The sequence below is a fragment of the Vittaforma corneae genome (genome assembly GCF_000231115.1).
Source record: "Vittaforma corneae ATCC 50505 unplaced genomic scaffold supercont1.6, whole genome shotgun sequence".
NCBI classification, from domain to species: Eukaryota; Fungi; Microsporidia; family Nosematidae; genus Vittaforma; species Vittaforma corneae.
Genome location: NW_006889839.1, coordinates 38,391 through 60,301, shown reverse-complemented (window position 1 = coordinate 60,301; position 21,911 = coordinate 38,391). Strand labels below are relative to the sequence as shown.

The 21,911-nt window shown below is 30.7% G+C and overlaps 9 protein-coding genes and 1 non-coding gene across 10 annotated transcripts; 4 read left to right on the top strand and 6 right to left on the bottom strand.

Annotated features, from left to right (window-relative positions):
• Position 1: 1 nt before the first annotated feature.
• VICG_00902 (uncharacterized protein) lies at positions 2–838 on the bottom strand (the record flags this gene model as incomplete). The annotated part of the gene is made up of 1 exon (XM_007604287.1): positions 2–838. A coding segment is annotated over one exon (837 nt), but the record flags the coding sequence as incomplete, so codon positions are not given.
• A 529-nt stretch (positions 839–1,367) lies between these two features.
• Positions 1,368–2,675, top strand: VICG_00901 (uncharacterized protein; the record flags this gene model as incomplete). The annotated part of the gene is made up of 1 exon (XM_007604286.1): positions 1,368–2,675. One exon carries the CDS (start codon positions 1,368–1,370, stop codon positions 2,673–2,675), a length of 1,308 nt encoding a protein of 435 aa, XP_007604348.1.
• A 135-nt stretch (positions 2,676–2,810) lies between these two features.
• VICG_00900 (uncharacterized protein) lies at positions 2,811–4,832 on the bottom strand (the record flags this gene model as incomplete). The annotated part of the gene is made up of 1 exon (XM_007604285.1): positions 2,811–4,832. One exon carries the CDS (start codon positions 4,830–4,832, stop codon positions 2,811–2,813), a length of 2,022 nt encoding a protein of 673 aa, XP_007604347.1.
• Positions 4,833–5,535: 703 nt separating this feature from the next.
• Positions 5,536–6,633, bottom strand: VICG_00899 (tRNA pseudouridine synthase A; the record flags this gene model as incomplete). The annotated part of the gene is made up of 1 exon (XM_007604284.1): positions 5,536–6,633. The coding sequence occupies one exon, from the start codon at positions 6,631–6,633 to the stop codon at positions 5,536–5,538; it is 1,098 nt and encodes a 365-aa protein (XP_007604346.1).
• Positions 6,634–6,769: 136 nt separating this feature from the next.
• VICG_00898 (phenylalanine-tRNA ligase, beta subunit) lies at positions 6,770–8,455 on the bottom strand (the record flags this gene model as incomplete). Its single annotated transcript, XM_007604283.1, has 1 exon — positions 6,770–8,455. One exon carries the CDS (start codon positions 8,453–8,455, stop codon positions 6,770–6,772), a length of 1,686 nt encoding a protein of 561 aa, XP_007604345.1.
• An 849-nt stretch (positions 8,456–9,304) lies between these two features.
• Positions 9,305–9,748, top strand: VICG_00897 (uncharacterized protein; the record flags this gene model as incomplete). Its single annotated transcript, XM_007604282.1, has 1 exon — positions 9,305–9,748. One exon carries the CDS (start codon positions 9,305–9,307, stop codon positions 9,746–9,748), a length of 444 nt encoding a protein of 147 aa, XP_007604344.1.
• Positions 9,749–9,942: 194 nt separating this feature from the next.
• Positions 9,943–10,014, bottom strand: VICG_02266. Its single transcript has one exon. It is a non-coding gene; the product is annotated as a tRNA-Glu (tRNA).
• Positions 10,015–10,187: 173 nt separating this feature from the next.
• Positions 10,188–10,610, top strand: VICG_00896 (uncharacterized protein; the record flags this gene model as incomplete). Its single annotated transcript, XM_007604281.1, has 1 exon — positions 10,188–10,610. The coding sequence occupies one exon, from the start codon at positions 10,188–10,190 to the stop codon at positions 10,608–10,610; it is 423 nt and encodes a 140-aa protein (XP_007604343.1).
• A 702-nt stretch (positions 10,611–11,312) lies between these two features.
• On the bottom strand, positions 11,313–11,975 carry VICG_00895 (uncharacterized protein; the record flags this gene model as incomplete). Its single annotated transcript, XM_007604280.1, has 1 exon — positions 11,313–11,975. The coding sequence occupies one exon, from the start codon at positions 11,973–11,975 to the stop codon at positions 11,313–11,315; it is 663 nt and encodes a 220-aa protein (XP_007604342.1).
• A 6,615-nt stretch (positions 11,976–18,590) lies between these two features.
• On the top strand, positions 18,591–18,944 carry VICG_00894 (uncharacterized protein; the record flags this gene model as incomplete). The annotated part of the gene is made up of 1 exon (XM_007604279.1): positions 18,591–18,944. One exon carries the CDS (start codon positions 18,591–18,593, stop codon positions 18,942–18,944), a length of 354 nt encoding a protein of 117 aa, XP_007604341.1.
• Positions 18,945–21,911: the final 2,967 nt, after the last annotated feature.

The following is a 21,911-nucleotide window of genomic DNA, read 5'->3' as shown; positions in this document are numbered from 1 at the left end:
TGACAGGGCATTCGACAATCGTTTCTAAGTATCTTTCAAACTCGTTGTATGGTAAGACCTTCACCATATCCAATGCAATGTCCTTATCTGTAAACAACAGCACTTCGTCTTTCGTTAGGATTAAAAATGAAAAGAAGACCGGGTTAAATTCAATATCAAATCCCCTTAAATTCAAAACCCATCCTATTGTATCAAGCTCAGTAATAATGAGGACTTTTCCGTCAACAATATTTCTAATTCTTTTGATCTTATCCTGATAATGCGAGCCTGTTACATTTCCATCGATGTTATTAAACCCAAGTGAGGAAAGATATTCCTTGATGGCTGGATCGTACTCAAGTCCTTCTGACGCATCTGAGAAGTGCAAATAGCTCTTTAAGTTGTATTGCTCTAAGTAGACAATCTCATTAGACAGGCTGTTGTACTGGTCATCCTCAAACTTGATATCAAACTTGAATTCAGTTTCAACGAACTCAATGGAATTTTCAGAGAACGTTTCCATTAGTTTCTTAAATCGAGTTGATGAGATTGTTTTGGTGTCGAAACTGACTTTTTTATACTGTTTTAAAATAATATATGCCGACAATTTGTCTTTAAATAAGGGAAATCTAGATTGATTCTGGGCTTGGATGTAATACCTTGAATCTGTAATTAGACAAGGCTCCTTGCTTATAACAACAGTGCCATTTGAGCCAGAAAAGTTGGAAATTTGAAGTACTCTCATGTCCTTCTTTCGTATGTACTCATTCAGGTGAATGTCAGAATTAAAGATAACGTAGCAATCCAGGCTGTGTTTGTCGATTATTTCCCTGACATATTCTTCCAGTGTTTGATTCATTTTATGGAGAAAACTTTTGCTGAGCAAAGTAAAAATCTTTCTGAGACGAAAAGAGCAGGCTTGTAAGATAATGTGAGAATGAGACTGAAATGCATGTGTAATTTGTAGTAAGTATGACAGATTGATGTTTATGAGTGCTGGTATGTCTTTTGAACAAATCAATCAATTTTTTCGATTTTCTAGTGGCATTTCCAAAAAATGATAGCATTATCAGAAGTGATTGATTAGACTCAAAAGACAGTAAAAAAGCCAATCTATGGTTTGTAAATAATTTATATTTCAAATATCTGTTGTACATAGTTTAAAATATTAATTGATCCGTCTTTAAAGTTAATCATCACTTGAAAATGTCCAACACCATGAATTCCCATCTAATTAACGACACTGTTTAATGATCTATCATCCGGAATATTTGTTCACTGTTTGCTTTGATTCTTGAAGATTATGCTTTGTGGTCTCTAAACTTAATTATCAATTTTTATTTTTTTGACACCAATCTTTTTAACTGCAAAAATTTTTATCCCATTCCATGCAAGCTGCAAGTAAAGAAGTTGTTGGTAATGTAAATGTAGTTGGTGAGACTACGCCTAGCCTTATTGTGGATGATGGACAACAGTTGCCTCAGGATTTCACATCTTTAACAGTTACACAGCCAGATCCTGCTACTATCCAGCCAAGTACTAATGTTAGTGATGTCTTTTCTAATACACCTGCTGACAGTAGCTTAGCCTTGGCCAATGCTGATGACGTTTCAAGAAACATCTCTCTTGATCAATTGGAAACTTCTGGTATTGGCATTGAATCTAGTTCTACAACAGCATCTCAAATCGAAGCGGCTCCTGTGTTAGATAAGCCAGTAGCTGAAAACTCTCCCACTTCCGACATTGTAAATGCTATGCCAAGCGAGTCGACAGATGTGGTAAGCACTGTGAACGAACCAGCAAGTGTAGTAAATACTATGTCAAGCGAATCGACAAATATTGTAAGTACGCAAAGTGAGCCAACAAATGTTATAAGTACATCTCAAGGTGAACCAGTAAGTGTTCCAAGCGCAGAACAAAGTGAACCAGTAAGTTTTGACAAGCCGTCTCTTGTGGAAGAATCTGAGCCTACTAAAGTTCAGCAGGAGTCTTCTGTAAATCCGTCAGATGATGCTGCCCTTACTAGTGGTGATAGCCAGGTTACCCATCAAGAAAATGTTCATCATGTTAGCTCTAATGGTGAAAATAATGATTCTATTAAAGCTACTGAACAGCAGCTACCTACTAATCAAGAAAATATTAAAAGTCTGACTGGCACTACCGATAGTAAGGACGTTTCTACAGAACGTTTAGATGATAAGCCTATGGAAACTGATCCAAATGCAGGGGATCATGCATCTGAAGCGACAGTTAATGTTGAGCATCCTGATCAAAGGAATACTGCAGTGGGGACAGTGAAGCAAAGCGTAAAAAACAACGAGGATACGCCATCCTTGGACGGTCAAACTGATAAACAGGAAAATGGTGGTTCCAGAGATGACAGCTACTTGAATCCTGATGTGCATAATAATGGTGGTGATTCTCATGATGAATTTGAAAACTATCGCACTGAGAATAAGCGTTTACATTTCCGTATGGCTTTACTTACTTGTCTTTTAATTTTGATACTCCTTTATTCATTTGATATTAATGCCATCAAGCAGAGTGTATCTAACTCGTTTGATTATCTCTCTGATTATGTGGCAAGCCTTTTTGGTATACAAAATACTGCTGATGATTCTACCAGTGTTGTCTGCTTTGGTAAGGGAGACAACTTGGATAATGTTTGTGCAAACCCAAATCCTCCTAGCATTTAATGATTAAATTAATTCTTAAGAGAATATTAGTGTTTTATATCTCCTTAGCTTTTGATTATCTCTAACGTATTAACTATCATACAGTCATTATTTAATAACATAAAGTAAATAAAACATTTATTGATCTCTTGAATGTTATTCAGTATCTTCATGTGACTCGGTCGATCCTTTATTTTCGTATGAGTTGATATCCTCATTGTTTGCATTGCTGTCCTCCTCTGTTGCAGAGTATTCAAGGGTTGCACCTTTTGTTTCCATCTCTGTCTTGTTTTTCTCCTCCATCTCTGTTTCAAACTCTGTTTCTGTCATAATATTACTAATATTAGCTTGGTAGCTTTCATCAATGTCCTTTTTATAGAAGAGTTCACCAGCAGTAAGATTGATGGCCTTCTTGAACTTAAGCTCATCACAGTTATTCAAATGCTCTACCTCAACACGAATAACAGTCCACACAGACCGGCGAACTATCTCAGCAACACTCATCAAAATTGGATTTTCGGGTATTGAAACGTCAAAAAGATGTGCGAAGGATAGTGAAATAATCCAATAAAACCTAACCAGAAAATTTGTGCCAGCTGCAAAAATATAAAACATGTACGGGAACATGTATCTGTTTCTAGGTATTACCCAATCAACAAATATATCCCAGCAGAACGATGATGTGGTGCTCATTAGTTTAAAGATGTATTTCAAGAATCTCAAAGTATTATTTGGGTCATCAGTCTGACTTGAAAACTTTTCAAAAGCTTCAAAAAATACAGCCATAAAGATAAGTGTGTATTTTGATGCATTTGCTACGTGTGGAAAAAACAGCCTAGATGAATAGAAACGTCTCATGCATTGTAAAAATCTTACAATTGGAAACAGACTGAATGCCATCAGTGGATATCCCTCTTTGAGCTGAGATTCGCTTAGGAAATGTCCAACGATGATCTCAAAGGGAAATCTAAAACTCTGTAAAATATCAACAAAGTAGAAGTGTCTAAACCTAATTGTAGACATTGGAAGAAGAATTCCCCGTGTGTACACACTGATCAGGTAGATTCTTGAATTTAGATAGAACATATCCAAGGGATTGAAGAGAAATGCCAGTGGAAAGAATAGCTGTAAATAAACTACATAGCTTTCAAAGTCAGATCGAATGAGGAAAAGAAAGCTGTTTAGGAACAGCATTGATGAGATAATCATAAAGTAAATCGAGTTATTAAGAGATGACGCAACATCAAAGTTGAAAATAAACTTATAATTGATTGAAAAGTTTTTAAAGGCTTTGAGACACAGACCAAAAAAAAGGAAGCCAATAAGTATGTTGTTGATTGCTGTCATAAATCTATACTCCTCAGAATTTAAATCGTAAAGCCATGCCGCAATTGTCACGCCTGACCCCACCAATAACCCACTCATCAAATAGAAAACGTCAAGTGTTTTTGTGCCTTTACCGAGTCTTTTGAATATTGTCTTTGCCTTTTCAGGCTGATCTTTTGCAAAAACCTGTTTGTACATCTTCTTTACAGCACTTCGAATGGAATCTATCCTTTTTGATTTATAAAAGTAGGTTTCCTTGAGTTTTTCATTGAATTTGTTGTAAAAAACTTCATTTTTATTTACAGTGGCGTATCTCCTTGCTAATTTCAAAAGACCTGTCGCATTCAAGTCCCTGTACGCCTTAATTTTTACTAAGCTATGGAGAAACTCTGTGATGTGCTTCTCCTTTTTTCGCTTTGTGTAGCCTTTTTGAAGTGGAATCAGGCTAGCAAATCCTTCACTATGAAGCATGGATTTATTTTCATTTCCTGACTCATTCAGTCTTTTACTCCTGAACGTATCGAAATCCATTTCATCCTGGTCATCAAGATCGGTATTACCAACCCCAGTACTAAGATTCGCATCCTCAATGTCAATGTTTCTTATTTGTGTCTTCGGTTCATGTGCACTCTCTATCGGAAACTCTGTTATAATATCACTGAATAGAATGTTCTTCTCGTCTACTGCTTTTCTTTCCAACAGAAAATAGAAACTGTTAATCTTGTTGACTTCGTTGTACAGCATTGTTCTAAAATCCCTATTTTTTATTCGTAACCGAAGCTTGTCATAGTCCAAATAATAATCTTTCCATTCGTTTACAGTATTGCTTTTTAAAGTGGTTGAAAATCCCATTTAGGGGCATTGCCATCCAACAAATTTTTGACATAAAACAAGGAGGATTGTGAATGGTGAGTGAAAAATACCTGCAAGCATCTTTGCATGGCATTACGGTTATAAATGTTAATTGGTAATGTTTATATTAATATAAAATTTTGATATTAAAAATTAAATATCTAATATAAGGAAGGAGTAATTCGTTGTACTGGATGAATGCTAGCTGTGTGGTTAAACTTGTATTTCAGTATTAGTTATTGTATTAATTTTAAAAGATGTCATTTCTAATTTAAACTATAGAATGACATTTTAAACAGACTGGTTATGTGGGCATTTCAAAAAATGATGCTTTTGACGTAATTTGCATCAGTGCTGTTCTGCTATCATTTAGAAAATTATTTGTTTGGATTTATAAATCTATTCTGTTACTATCCCAAATGGTGGAAAATAATCACAAAGAGACCCAAGAAAGTATTGCAGTAGCCCTGGAAAGATTTGACAAGGAATTCCAGAGAATGGAACAAAATTTTGAACTGCTAAATGCACAGTTTCAGAAGATTTCTGTGTTTATAAATGATCAAAGGAAACTATTCAAGAAATGAAAAGATCAGCATTAGACAAAGGAATGCTGCTTTCTGCCTGATTGGTTTGAAATGAATTGCCAATTTAATTAAATATCTTGGATTTTACATTGTCCTACACTTGAACTGCTAAGTAAAGACTATTTATTAAGTTGATTGATTTTTTTAAATATGTCAAAATTTTGATGGTGAAATCTAACAGCATCCAAGTATTTAAACCATTCATAAATGTTTTCTAGTCTGAGAACTGAGGGGTAGATTTTCTCTTTTTCAAACACTTCTTTGTCACTCTCATTAATTTCAATCTTTTCAGCCCCCTGTTCAGACCTTTTTGTATTAAAGTCTTCAAAAAATATGTGGTTTAAAAATAAATACTGGGAAGGGCATTTTGGTATGTGAACATCCTCCTTGGAGAGGGCCTTTTCAAAGTTGGCTTGATAATTGTTTCTGGCATATCTGCAATTTAAAACTGCAAACGAAATCATCTTTCTAATTTGATGCAGTAAAAAGCTCTGTCCATGAATTTTAATTTCAATATATTCAACATCACTGTCTAAAAATGGCTCTGATACCGTTATTTGTTTTATAAATCTCTGTGCACTCCCTTCTGTTCTTTTCAATGTAAAATTGTGGTAGTTTTTTGTTCCAACATAACAGTTCATCATTTTTGTGAACAAATCGATTGAATCAGATTTGCATCCTCGTACTTTGTCCAACTCGCTTTTGCTGTACGTCCTAGCTGGCTTTGCCTTTTCTTCAGAACAGTCATCCGAACTCTCTTCATTGTTGTCATTTGCTGCTTTATCTTTGATTTCAAGATTTTTACACTCCTCTTCAAAATTGCTGTCTTGGAGGACATATGTAGGAAGAACATATTTGTAAATGCGACTTCTTGCGCATTTATGCCCTAAAAACCGTTTCGGAAGTTTGATCAGCTTATAAAGGATCATTCCCTTATCTAAGAATTCTCTTTTCAGAATTTCAAACAGCTCCAATGTGGGTTCTTGTATTATTTTAACTGATACTACGTTAAAAGATGCGTGTACGCCCTTGTCTGTTCTTGAACATGACTTCAAGTCGATCTTTTGTGGGTCCTTTGAATTTATTTCCGTTATGCATTCATTTCTTAGAAGAATGTCTATTATTTCTTTCTCTATAGTCTTTAAGTCGTTATTATACTGAAGACCGTGGTATCCTTCGCCATTATATCCAATTATCAATCCGACCTTTCTTTTCATGAAGAAGGGCTGTGTTCTAAAATTTTCTGAACATTTCAAGTACTGTGAAGAAAGTTTTTATGCTAATACGCTTTATTTAAATTAAATAATAACAATGATTTCGTCATATTTCCAATAAAAATATATTTAAAAGCTTTTATCTCAATTTAATAAAAATATCAAATAGACTGTCCAAATTCAACTCAAAAGAGCTTGCTGCATAAGGTATTTCAAACTTCTGGCAAATACTGGGATGTAAAACACCAATACTACCTATCATTTTTCCATCAACTTCAACCATTGCTGCCTGATTTTCCAAATACCTATAATCAGAAAAGGCTATGTATTTATACTCTTTTATTCCACATTTTCCAAGTAACAAGCTCAATGGTCCTTGGACATCTTCTAATAGACTTTTGTTTGAAGCTATTACCGCACACAATCTTCTCTCATTTCTAGCACCCTCATTATTTGTACTATCAAGAAGTACAACGTCAGCAACTTCAAAAACCTTGATTGGAATTTTACCGTGAAGATTTGAAGAAATTGATTTCAAAACTCCAGGCAATAAGGATGTTCTAACAACTTCATATTCCTTTGATTTTGGATTAGAAAGAACAGCTGCAAGGTCAGAATCAATAATATTCTCATTTCTTGAAAGAAGTGTAAGGGTTAGAACTTCATTGTATCCACTAAGTGCCATCTCAACTCTAAGCTTGTCTGAAAATTTATTTTCGGGTGTCTCCTTTCCAACCGTGCATATTTCAGGAAGTTTAAGATCAAAGTTGTTGAAACCATAGGCTATGGCTATATCTTCCAAAATATCACATTCGTGGAGTATATCAGATCTCGCATCAGGAACTAAAATACTTATGCTTCTATCGGTAACATCTACTTTATACATCATCCTTTCAAGAAGATCTTTGATTTGTTGAGCTGATAAGCTTAAATGTAATTTTTCATTGACTTTGTCAATATTGATTGAATACTTATAATTGTTGAAAACAGGTGTGGAAATTTCTGTATTATCTTCAGCATTGCATATTTTAACCTTTTCCACCACTTTTCCTCTGAAATTATACAATAAATGTTTTAAAACCGTGTTCACCTTGTTGAAATCACTGCCTGTAACATCTACAAAGATGTCTGTCGTTTCAGGTGAGATCTTTGTGGCTTCAGAGTTTATAATTGGAGGTAAAGACATAACACACTCTCCGCACTTGAACATAACAGCACGACTTTTATCACTCAAAAGACCAAAGTATTTTGAAATTTGCTTATCCTTTGAAAAGTGTTTCTCCAAATCCATCCCATTTATCATTTTGCATTTTTCAGCATTTCCCAATTGCAAAGGTATGAAATTTACTTGACTTAGATCGGCGCTTTGATAAGTAACTTCACCTTTAATTTTTGATAAATCATGTGTTCCAATTGCAACAAGAGACCTGTTTCTGCCTATTGAACTATGAAGCTTTGACTGGTAGCTTATGAAACTTGCATAGCTATCTTTGGTAAATTTGATTCCCTTGATTATAGCACAAGCTATGAAAGGTCTTTCATGTGTCTTGTATTTTTTAACCTTGATGGTTGGTTCAACAACTGTAACGTCCTTAAATCGTTCTAGATTTAAATATGCTCGCAGAGCCGTTGAAAATCCTTCTAGACAAAGAAGATCGTATCGATTTGCTGGAATGTCAAACTTCAACATTTTCCTGCCATTTTCTTCATAAATTTCATCTAATTCTACTCCAAAATCAAAGGTCAGATCTTCGATCTCATTGTCACTAAGATCTTTTCCCAGTGATTCTACGAACAAAATTCTGTCGACAGATAATGAAGGCATTTTGGGCTAAAAACAAAAGTTTTACAAATTCAAAAGAAAATAAAAGTATATTTTCAGTCAGAGACTTATTTAGTTAACACAAAGCTTTGTGCAAAGATTGTTCTATTTGAAAACTCTGTGTGCAATTGAATATTTTCTATAAAACCATAAGAAGCTTGATCTGGACTATTGAAAACCCTGTTGAAACGTAAGTAACAAGGTTTAATTTTGAAAATTTTAATCAAAGACATTAACTGATTACTCTTCGTGTACAAAGCTTGGTTTTCGATAGTATTTATGCGATACACTCACACCCTGCGTCTTCTTGTTAATTAATATCGTTTTTATATTTGTGAAACAAAAATAGTATTTTCCCCATAAGATACTACAATACAATCAATTATTGTTCCTGTTTTAACCTTATCACACATGTATACCTCCTCTCCAATAGCGCTCCCTTTTATAATAGCCTTGTAGTCAACAAGCACTTCGATGTTATCTGCTTCGACTATTTTTAGTATTGCATACGCAAAAGATGACTTTGTTACTAAGCATTTGACTCTCAAACCAATTTCTGGATATTTAAAAGGGATGTGTCCTTTTTTGTCATCCATTTTGCTTTCCATTGATAGGGCGTAGAAAGGCAGAGTATCTTTGGTAAAAGAATAATATTTATCTATGGTTTATCATTGAACATTTGTATGGTGCAAATCTTATCTCTCATTGACTAAACTTAATGATTTTACATATTTATTTAGGAGACGAATGCTTCCTTTATTACCATTTTTATTGTATACATCCTTTACTGTTCAGACTGCTCATTCAATTGATTTCTTCTTTTAAAAAGAAAAATTTTTGTATCCATTTTAGATGCAGATTATACAACAGTTTCTCACTGCAATAACTGAGGAAAATACAGACACAACCAATAGCTCAGCACAGAAAATGATTAAAGAACTTGTGGGATCAATAAAAAATAACAAATCAAAAAGAGTTGAAGGAAGTTTAATATTTGAAATCAATCCTTCTTTATATATTTTACCAAAATCAATAAACGAAGAAAAAGAAAGTACCAAATGGGAAAGCTTTGCAAGAGAAAAAGGAATTAAAAAGAAGAAGAGATCGAGAATGGTTTTTTCTGAAAAATTCAATAAGTGGTTACCGAGGTATGGAAGCAGAAGTGAGCAGAACCTTATTTTACAGGGTGGCGTTGTTGAGGTTAAGCAAAGCATGTCTAAAATGATAAATGAAAAAAGAAAGAGAGCAAAGAAGAATAAAGAAAATGCAGAGAAAAACAAGAATAAGCATCACTGAAACATTTGATAGAATAATTCTGATTTATATTATATTAAAAATTGCTTGATTGAATTATAGCCCAAATAGAATGTTTTATATTTGGTTGTTTTATACTAAAGATAGGCCAGTGCCTTATGTAGCCATCTTTTTAAAAATAACGATAATATTTGATTAAGCATCAATAATGCTAAGATTGAACTCTTGACAAAAAGTTCCCAGTCGGGGAATCGAACCCCGGCCCCCAGAGTGAAAATCTGGGATCCTAACCACTGGACCAACCGGGATATTAGGAGGAACAGTAATATTTGTATAATTGTTTTTAATTCGTTTATAATTATGCGATTCCTGATTGTAAAGATTTGTGTAAATATTTGTGCTGGGCTTTTGATGCATAAAAGTCATCGTTTCATTATATTTTTTATTTAAAGCGTTTAATCTAACTGAAAAATTCTCCCCAATGAATTTTGGAGAGGATGCTGTAGTACTCAAAAACTTATCTAAAGAAAATCAATCTATACCAAAGAATAAAACGCTTATAAAGGCAATTGAGAACTCGGATATATCTTTTCTTCAGGAATTACTTGTTTCAGATTCACGATTTGAGGACATAAGCGGACTATCCAAATTTTATAAATGCAAACTTTTACCATTACTTACAGAATTTTTGGATCAGCCATTAAGACTTGAAGCAATACAATGCATATATGAAATAATGACTGATACAGGAAATATTGATGCGTTTAGCAAAACTTTAATTGATCGATCAGTAGATTTTAATAAACTGGTCTTTCTCAAAGGAAAAATAGATTATTTGAAGTATCTTCAAAGATCTAAAGCTGAAAATAAGGCTGAAAATGAGCATGTTGAACAGAATCAATAGAATGTGGTGTTATTTAATGAATTAATTCCTTATCACTTTTATATTAAAATAATTTTTACAAACTAAGCATACAGTAATGTACTGGTCAAGTATATTTTTATATTAAGTACTAAAAATGATTAAGCTTTGAAACATTTGTTTTAATCCATTTTGTTCGAAACACTTGTTATAAACTCTGAACTCTGATTGGAACATGCGTTTCAAAATGTATTTAAATAAAAAATAGTAAAAATCAACAATGGCTAATAATACTGCAAATGAAACCCAAGGTGAAAACTCCGGATCGTCTGGAAAAAAGACTATATTTTACATTATTGGAGCAATCGTTGCTGTGGCTCTAGTAATAGGAATAATTTATCTTGTTGTGACCAATAGTGGCGATAAACCAAAGACCGAGTTACACGGCTCATATGATAGCAAGGTTAATCTTATTGATCCTAATGCACAGGGAAAGTTCATTAATTCTGCTTTTGTACAGCATTAAATAATACTTACATCAATCATTATTGAAAATGTTGTTCTTAAAAATTTATTCTGGGTCTTGGTTTTGATGCTGTTCCATAATGAAATGGCTTATTGTTTATAACCGTTTCAGGTTCGTTTGAACAATTAAACAATAATCCTCGGATAAAAAGCTAAGTTGTAGAATATATTGATAAAACTAGCATTATTGATCCTAAAATAATATTATATGGCTTTGTTTTATATATCTTTAGTGTTGTGTCTCTCTGATGGATTTTTCTTTCTGGCTACAAGCTTATCTTCATTTGCTAATTGTTGCCATTTATACTTTTCTTCGATAGCCAAGTTATTCCAAACATCCCCCATTTTTAAAGCTAATTCAAAACTGTCAAGTTCTAAGATCTCAACTGAAACGTTGTTTTTCAGATAATAATTCATCCATAAAATAAAGGCGGTTTTTACTATCGGTTTTGGTTTCTTTACTTGAATATACTGTTTAGAAAATCCTTCAAATGGTGTTATGCTATATCTTTTTTGATATAAATTTACATATTTCTGTTTACAGTCTTCTGGAAGTTGTTTGAATAAAAAATACCGCAGAATGGAATCAGAAACTTGATTCGTAATGCCCAAATAACATTCTTTTGAATTTATTATATTTAAAAATCTTGATTTATCTTTTTTCCACTCTGGATTGTTTTCAAAATCCTTCCATCGTCTGTGTGATAAAAACAGTTTCCATAATTTTTGAAAGTTATACGCTTCATTGAAATGCTCCTTCAATCTTTTCAGAACTTTTTCGTCTCTTGGATGTTTTATTCGTGATATAAACATTCCAAATGGCCCTTTGTACTTAAATTTCTTGAAATTTTTATATGCTGCGATGGAAGCTTTCTTGAACATTTTAGGGCAAAAAATTGGAAACTGTTAAGAGAAATCAATCCAAATGGCACATTGAAATTACAATGCACTATTATTGTAGTAACTAAAAAACTTGCTAAGCTATAAAATGAGCTTTATTTTTCAAGAACAATGCTGTATGCTGTTGTCCAGCATAATTGTATTAGGATGTGATTAGTTCTTATGATTTTTTGACCTATCAATACATTTGATGTGTTTAATGCACAATCAACAACTTATTAAAAAATATTTTTCAATAGTAAAGTATTATTTTGTAACAATACTTTGGAGACTATGTCTTGTTAGCCAAGCCATGCTCACAGCCTTATTCATATTATATGAAATCGTATGTAGTTAAATGATTAAGAATTGCTTAAACATTAGCCAATGTAATGTTATTAAGAATTAGAATGGTGTTTGCACAATAATACTGTTTTAAAAATTGCCGATATAATTTGTGCCTAGTACATAGGCACTGAGTGATATTGCTTTCAATATCACAAAAAAATATAAGTGAAAAAGATATAATTGGTTTATGGTAACAACTCTTAAATAAAAGAATAAAATACATACAAATAATTTTGTTAAATAAATTAGCATCTTTTAGTGCCGCCCCTAATTTAAAATGAAATGGTAAAACTATTAAGTTTTCCGTGACAAGAATAACTCATTTGCACAGTGATTTTATTGAACAAGATATCTCGAATAATAATTTTACATACATTTTGAGATAGCATGATGTCAAATCAAGCTAAGGCAATTTGGCTAGCATATTTTTATTATCATTGTCAAATCAAACATCTGTATTTATAATAACAGAATATGTCAGGGTCTGCTCCTATTATTTTGCAATTAAATATATATTTAAAATAAATCTTTAAAGTGTAGAAACAAAGCAATGCCCAAGAAAAACCAGTAGTTGATTTGTATGGTACCACTTACTCAATAGTAGTTATAAGTCTTGGTATAAATTGGCCATTTGGGTTATGCTATTGCCAGCTCTCCCCAAATGTGTTTGGTTTGATAGTCATGTCAATTTTAGAATTGTGCATAATTTGATACTCAGAATATAATTTAACCACACATACCCAATTATATCTATGTCTAAATTTTTAAATTCCAATTTATTAAAAGACAAGTCTAATATCATTTTGAATCCAAAGCAGAATGAGTTTCTTAAAGATGTGCTGCATGGTACTTCCACTCCTATCCTTTCAGTAATTACAACCCCACAAACTTCCTTGCCACTTACACATCTCCATATTGGGATGCTTTCCTCACAATGCCCGTCAGTTTTTATAGTGCAATTCTATCACATCTCTTTCTAACATCGCATATTCATTTACGACTCATAAACATTGCCGTTGTTTATCGAATTACATAGTGCTCCTTCAAAACACTTTTAGATTGATTTGATACTGCCAGCAGGTCTTATACTCCTTTCAAGCTATTAGCTTTAGAAATTAAGTGTTTTCTAGACGAAGAAGGCGTCATATTCTAGACATTTCGAATTCACAAATACAATGATTTAGACGATTCTTGGGCACTAACTTTTTTGACAGTGCGGATCAATTTCTTTTTCAATTACAACTAGGCATCTATTGACTGAAGCAATCATCTTATTGGTAGTTTGTATAATGATCTGAAAAAAGATGCTATTTTGATCATTTGTTTAAAAATCTTTGATTTAATATTTGTGGATAGTTGAGATAACGAATACTTGCTATTTGAATCACAAGCTATATTCGTTAAAGTGTAATGCCATTTCAACTTCTGAAAGGAGTGATGAATTTGACATTATGTTGTCCTTCTTTTATTAAATATTCATTATTTTTTGTTTACCATAATCTAAGTTATAAAAATATATTTATACAAAATGATTATAAAAGTTAAAATTTTTAAGAACTAGAACAATTGAAATTTTTACATAATATCCAAGAATGAATATAGCAGATTGTTAAGGTAAATAATTATAAAAAAGACTAAGCTTGGCTCAATTCCATTTTCGAAATGAAATTTTTCATTATTTTCAAGAAAGTTGGCATGAACATTGTTTCAAAGACTTTTAAGTTAAAGTTCGAATTTTTTCAATATATAACTCTAAAAATTTTAAATGATTTAACTATTAAATGAAGAAATTACCCCATTGACAGCATAATATTCAATTTAATTCTCAGCCTTTAGAGAAATAAAAGTTTTTTATTAACTGATAATTGTGATTATCATAAGATGTAAAGTTACTACGTTATGGAATGTGCTTAAGAAGAAATAATTCAGAAAAGTAGAGAAATATGGAAATGTGTCATTGAGAATCATACTATTGGGATGGATTAATTTCATCTTAAGAAATATAGTGCACTGATCAACTAAAAAAGCAAAAACGATTGCATTGATGCTTAAGTTGCTAAATAGGTTTCAAGCAATGGATGACTTGGTGGACTTAAGGTTTATTATAATTTGAAATTAAGAGAAATCATTGAAAATCCGCAAGGTCTAGAATTAGGAAAAAATTAAATACATTAATCTTAAAAATATATGATATAGTCTACACGTATGCCTTATTATTTTCTTACACAAACAATTTTATGAAATAACGTAATAAATTCTGATCGAGTCCACATGGTATCTTAATATTTTGCCACAATGTTAGCTATTCTGATAAAGGAAGATATTTAAGATAGAAAAGTCCATATCGCAAGAAACAACAAAGGTTTGCAACTTCGAAAATTACATAAACGTACAACCATATAAACACGAAATATGCAGGAATTGTAGTACTTGCCTAATCATGAGCATGTAGATGGAACTTTCCAAGTTTTTAATGGATTGTGTCGATATAATATAGATGAAATGACTGGGCAAGTTTATTTTAATTCAAATAATAATGCAATGTACGAAATTTATAACAAATAGCATTGAAAATGAAACATAAAAGACGAGTTGCTATTTGGCCATTATCAATTCAAAATAAAATTGGCCGCCAGTTCAAATAGACACACAGCTTCATCTATATTAGATGGAAAACTAGCAATAAAATATAATATGAGTATTTGTTGTGTTTTACATGTTTATGCTTTTAGATACGATTGGTTTTATTCTAAAATCTTTTTTCCCAACCTGATGCCTGCGCCAATTCCCCATCCCAAATGTATGCAGTCCAAAGACTTATCATTAACTTGGTCTACTCTGTTGGCACATGCTAAAAAGACCTTTTTGGAATTTTGAAATATCGCAAGCAATGTGCATTAAAGTCTAAAATAAAATGCTGTTTTGATGGTACTTCAGTCTTTGAATGCAAGCATTTGAAAATTAAGAAACTTCAAAATATCAAGTTAAAGAGCTAGGCTTTTATATTATATATTGAATTTCACAAATATTTCCCCTTTACATTATTTTAAACAATGCTCGATGATACTTTGATGTTGGGCATATTTATACTTCTTGATATAGTGTGAATCTGATGAACTTAACTACAGCAGATTAAATTATATAAGCCCAAAAAACCATGAAAAGTTTAAATTTAGAGAAATATACATTAATATTATAAAAATTCATCGCGATATTTACTATATAGCTTAGTGTTTTGAATTTAAAAAATAGTGGGAATGAGACGTTATTAATGCATTATTCAAGTGCTAAAACGTAAATTATTAAGGATTTTCAAAGCTATTCGGTGGAACTCAATAAATTGTATATAAATAATAAGAGAAGTGTTCTTAATACCACAAGCTTATTAAATTATCCAATAGTTTCAATATGTTTTTTATCAAATACAAAAAATGCACGCCTGACACTTAATATTGAAATGATAAAATTGTTTAAAACTAGTACCCTTCAGCTCAAAAAATTGTAAATAAATAGGAGAGTAGCACCGTTAAATTTAAAAGTATCATTGGAAATTTACATTTATGCAAAGATGCATAGGATATACGATCTCTGATAAATAATTAATGGTCGACACACTGGACTATTATAAAATGTTTATATCAACTAAGTCAATGACAATATGAGCTCGGCCATCATAAATCGTAATTGATAGGCTGAAAGTTAATATTAATACTATTTATAAAACATAGCCAGATAACCAAATTATCATCTTAATATTAAATAACGAAAATATATCCAAAAAATTTAGAAATCAAAAATATGTAGAAAAGCACAACAGCAATAACCTCAAATAAAATGATAAATCAATGACAAATTACACCGTTAATTAAGTAATGAAACGAATGAAAACAAACGCCAATCAAAAACGTTTTGTATGTTCTCAATTACATATTTGACACATATTCTTTGATGGAAGTGACATAATTTGCTAACCAAGTAAATCACTCTTTTAAATAAATTAAAGCTTATGGCGTCAAGTGTTATAAACAAAATTGAGACTTTAACCTAATTTAAAGCAGCTAAAATTTATACTATAAAGTTATGGAAATAAGATGAAATATGTGCCTTTTATTTTAGTGTTATAAAATTTGAAAGTGTTGTTTATTTTATATAAACAAAACTCAATGAGATCTACAAATAACCAATATAATTGATTGTAACCATCATACTTCACTTATTTTAGCACCTCTTATATTTGGCCCAAATTTCTTCAACTTAGCAGCATGGCTTGAAATATTTAGCCCCAACACAAAGTCATTTTAATACAATACAATCCTTAGAGATCGCAACATCATTGTCAAAATTAATTCAAAAAACCAAGTATGCCAAAGATATAGTTACGTCAAGCTGATTTTTCAAATTTGTTTATAAAATTAAAACAATAAAAGACAAGTAGTATATAAAATAAATTGCAGTTCTTACAAACTATATCCATATCGATTATTGAAAATTTTTGTATCCATTTAGCACCACCAACTATTATTTTGGTTGTAAAATAATAAAATATTTTTATAGGTGTTGTACTCGAAGCCTCCCTCCTAACATTTAAAATTCAGGAGAATATAATTCAAATTATATTATAGCATTATTATTCAGTGTATATTTTTAATTACATTGGATAGTCTTAATATATTCTAAAATTTTAGCATATATTAATTAAACTTGGTATCTGTTTTTAAAGTTACGATAAACTTATTGCTCATGTAGCATATTATATTAATCTATAGGAAATGACAATTATTCTTACGCTTTTACACAAGCATGATAGGAATTCATTTTTATTATAGTTGGTGTTGAATTATAGAGCATCAAGTTCTAATCAAGTCCTGCTCCGCTTTGAACCATATAATACATTCATGGTTGAACCGTCTCGGTTCAAAATGGACAACCTTTTTATTGTTGTTAGAGGTTAAAAATTTTTAGTAAAAATGAAGCTTTATATGTATAGAATAATTTTGGCATCACAGTACATTTTCATATCTTACGATTTTTCTATATTACCAACAAATGTTCTTATCCTTTATTTACTTAATTGATGGAATTGCTGTTATTTTTATCTATATAAAACCAATAGAGTGCATAATGACATATCTACCGCCAATCATATCAGCATATTAAATTTTATGATTGTTAAAGTAAATGGTATTTGGTTTATGGAATCTTTAATCAAACTGTTATTTGGAAGCGTTTCCGGAGAATAATGTTTAATCATGCAATCAGATTATTGGATAGTGAAATAAAAAATTGATAATTTTTCAAAATAAAAGTCATTTGGGCATAAAGCTAGCATTTACTATTTACTCCAAACAAATATTATTATCATCATGTAAGAAACCACATAACATAAAATGAATATACTCGCGATTCCACTTTCACGATATCTACCTTTATCGGTGTTTAGTACACAAAAAAATAAGATTTTATGTAGATTATGTCATGGGCTCAATATCAAGCATAGAAAATATACCAGGCAATTATTAGCTAAATCGGTTGACAATCAACCACAATATTGCTGGCATCAAGAACCATATTCAAGCGTGCTAGTCTTCTCATTCAAAACCTCTATTTGCTTCGATGAGACTAAATATTTTAGGTGTGAATGGAACAAATTCAACAACGTGTAGGTTTACAAAACTCTGGCTCGTTAGTTGAATTCATCTACAATTCTAGTCATCTAAAATCATTGTTGATAGGCATGCGGAGATATTTAATAATTAGAAGCAAAAGCTGTGTGGTTTAGAACAGCAATGACTAATCATCATAATCTATAAGTTTGACCATTTTTAATAAAATACTTCTCCGATAGCTTAGGTTCATCAAATTGACCTTTCTATCAATTTTTGTAAAATTTGCATTAAATTTTTAGTCTATATGCTTTAGAACGTGTAGCACCATAGATTCTGATGCTTTGGAAATTTACACCAATATTTCTTGCAACCTCATTATATCAACAATAACACTTAAAGTTTATTTCTTAGATCATTACGGCATATATCAAAATAATCATAATGGTTGTTACGACTTTTATTTTATTACACAGCTTAGATACCCATTTTCATCCAAATTCATCTGTAATATAGTGCTTGAACAAATTTATTCACAAGAACGTACCAGTTAAATGATACAATACTCCAATCAAAAAACATATGACCTAAAATACTTTAGTTGCTTTAGAGAATAAAACTTTTATGTGATCTATTGGCCACAGTATTCCGCATTTTGAATGCATAAATGTTGTTAAATTTTATAAATAATACGTGGAATTCAGCAACTGTGTATAAAATCAACTTGTTCATACGTATTTTTAATTCAAAATTATATTTAAACGACAACTCCCTAAGTAAATATAAATGCTTTACATATAATAAACATCAAACTATTCATAATATTAGCATAATGGACGCTATTTATTTTCATAGGTATTTTATTGTGTCTAAATATCACTATGTTTTCGAATATATTTCAATTAAAATCTCCAGGTTAATATCACAATTTCCACAGAAGTTTTATTGTCGTATTTTACAGTATCTGCAATGGTTGCTTCATTCAAAAGTAAAAGTCCCCGGGTATAAACAAGTAAAATGATTGAAATGTGATAAAAATTAAAATTATTGTCAAATGACTATGCTATTATACTTGTTCGCCATACAACAATACATCTAATAACAGCCAAGCATAAAAGAAATTCAAAACTTATCTTCTCAATGAGTTAAACACAACTCAAGAAATATAACTTTATAGTTCATTAAATAATTTCTAAAATGTATCGTATGATTGTCTCTAATAAAAGAATGAGTTAATAAACAATACACAATAGACTATCTGCGTCAGAATACATCTCAATATGTAGTCAAATGTTATGGAATGAGTCTAAAAAGAATAATACCACCACTGACCATCTCTAATTTCAAGCCTATTTTATCTATGAATATGATGTATTTCAAAACATAGTCTGTTATATGCCTCATTCTCTTTAAAGCTTTATGGCGTTGTGATATTCTAATAAGTACACTAAAATTTACACATTTCCATTTGCAATATATTTCGACGATTTGATTCTATGCGGTCAGAACATGATTACCTAGAAATATCCTTTAGCATTGGTAATTTTTCAACTTTCAAACACAAAGGAATCCCATATTTCCTACCACATTACTAGCATTTTGCCAGTGACTTCATAGACTAGTGTAGTTATCAATAATACTTTTTGATGCACTCTTCTGTTTTTGTTTGTAAAGAAAATCCTGTTTTAATTAGAAAAGAATCTTCCGACTCTTGTTTAAGACAATTTTGCCATTAGATTAAAGATTTTGCATTTAAACATGATCAAGAAAATGTGGTAGAAGTTTTTTGATAAAAGTAAAAAATTGGGCATTTCGTGATTAATGTTGTTTTGTATAATATTCAGTGAAGAAAATTTACAGAAACCTATTGATCAAATTTGAATCTGTTTTTTGAATGCAAAGCATATTGATGAGTATTGTTGGAATTATCCGAATATGTATTATATGAAGCTTGGTGCTATGAAATATAGAGAATTCTGAGTGATTAATTTTTGAATATTGATATATTTTGTTCCTCGATACTGAAGACACAATAAGTCAATTGTATTGATAACATTAGAATTAACTAATCGATCGATATTCATGTAAAAACAAAGGAAATGATCAATAACTGCATGGTTTCTGAACATGTTTGTTTTGTAAGCCTAAAAATCGATCTAGTTGATTCCTTTTGTATAAATTAAAAGTACATTGTGACGAAATACTTTGTATTCCATATAGATTCGTGGGGAAGTTGCACTTAAAGCAACCAAAATTTTACATTTAAGAGTTTCTATCCCATATACTCTTTGTAATAATTTCAAAAACAGCCAATTATGCTGATTGTGAGAAATCGGATATTCAAGAATATTGTCAATTGAAATTTGTATGCAGAATGTCCATTATAAATTTTATTGATCTTGGAATGGGTATAAAATAAATTGAAAATGTCACCCCCAATATTTGCGTTTATGCTGGAAATATATACTAAAACAGTGCATCTCCGACCTTTATCCGCTAACAATAGTATTAAATGTTGAATTCATATTTCGTACTCTACTATGTTTAGGGCAGATGTTGGCGTGTAATGAGTAGCATATTGCGGATATTAATATATTTTTATGCAAAAAATGTGTCATATGAGCTCTCATCGAATTGGGAAAGAAAAGATTTCAAAAGACAATTAGCTAACATTTAAAAATTAAAGAGAGTTAAGAACATTATTATAAAATCATTGTATTTATTGATTGTTAATTCCTTCCGCTTATTTTCTTTGAGGTATTTCTTTATTAAACCAAAACTTAATAAACATATCAAACATTAATTTACTGGAGTAAAAATTTCGTTATCAAATATTTTCACCATAATATTAAAAGAAATTAGAAAATCAAAAAATTGTCAAACAACATCATATCAAATATTCTTAAGAAATATAAAAGAAAATTTTTACAAAGAGCCATTTTTGTTCTTTATGGAAACTTCGCAGTGGTTTTGGATTAAGTATCATTGAAATTACATACGATAATCTAGCAAATATGGATATGGGTATGCTTTATAAATATAATAATGAAGTAAAATCCACACCTATTTATTCAAACATGTAATATTTATTGAAATAATAATTTTTAACATGGCAAATAATTACATATCACATGAAATATTACAAAAATTATTTAAAAAATTTACATGTGTTAAAAGTTTCACAAGCATAAAAATTTTTGATGCAAAAGTGAAAGAATTGTGTAAAAATAAAGTTGCAATTTACTTATATACGTGAAAGGTTCAAGCATCTTAGAATCAGATCGAAAGCTTTTTAATCTTTAACAAGAACTATAAATAAGGTACTTGTTATTAACATTATTGATAAGATTATATCAATATAATACATGATGATATTTATTATTGTGTTGTCAAAAATAATTTTGTAAAGACTTTAAAGTGAGTGAAAGCCAATATTGCATGAATTAATTAGCAAAAAATAAAAATGAACCTGGAATATATTAGTTTGCCTGCATGCCAAATGTAAATATAATTGGCTTAAATTCAGCTTATATTTGCTAAATAATTTATTATAAAAATTAATTTTGCATAGTTGATATTGGCATGATTTTTATATCATACAAACGATCTATGTAAAAAATTTTAAATATACATGTATGTTCCTGAAGTTGATGAACATTAAAACAATATAATTATAAAATCTCTACAGAGATATTATAAAATATGGGTAGCCGCATAAGCTATTTTCCACTTATTTATTTCAAATAGCATTTGTGAATAAAATAAACTCTTGTATATAGCTAAGTATAGTATATTATTTCGATACCACTGATAGAACTATGGACTAGTCGAATTCCATTTTAATATACAAGATGTATTAAATAACTATTTTATAAAAGTCAAACCAAAGCACTCTTTACTTTAACTTGTAATTTGTATTGAGTATGATATAATAGTATTTTATTCTGAAAATTCCATATTTATTTTTAAACCGCATACACATTAATGT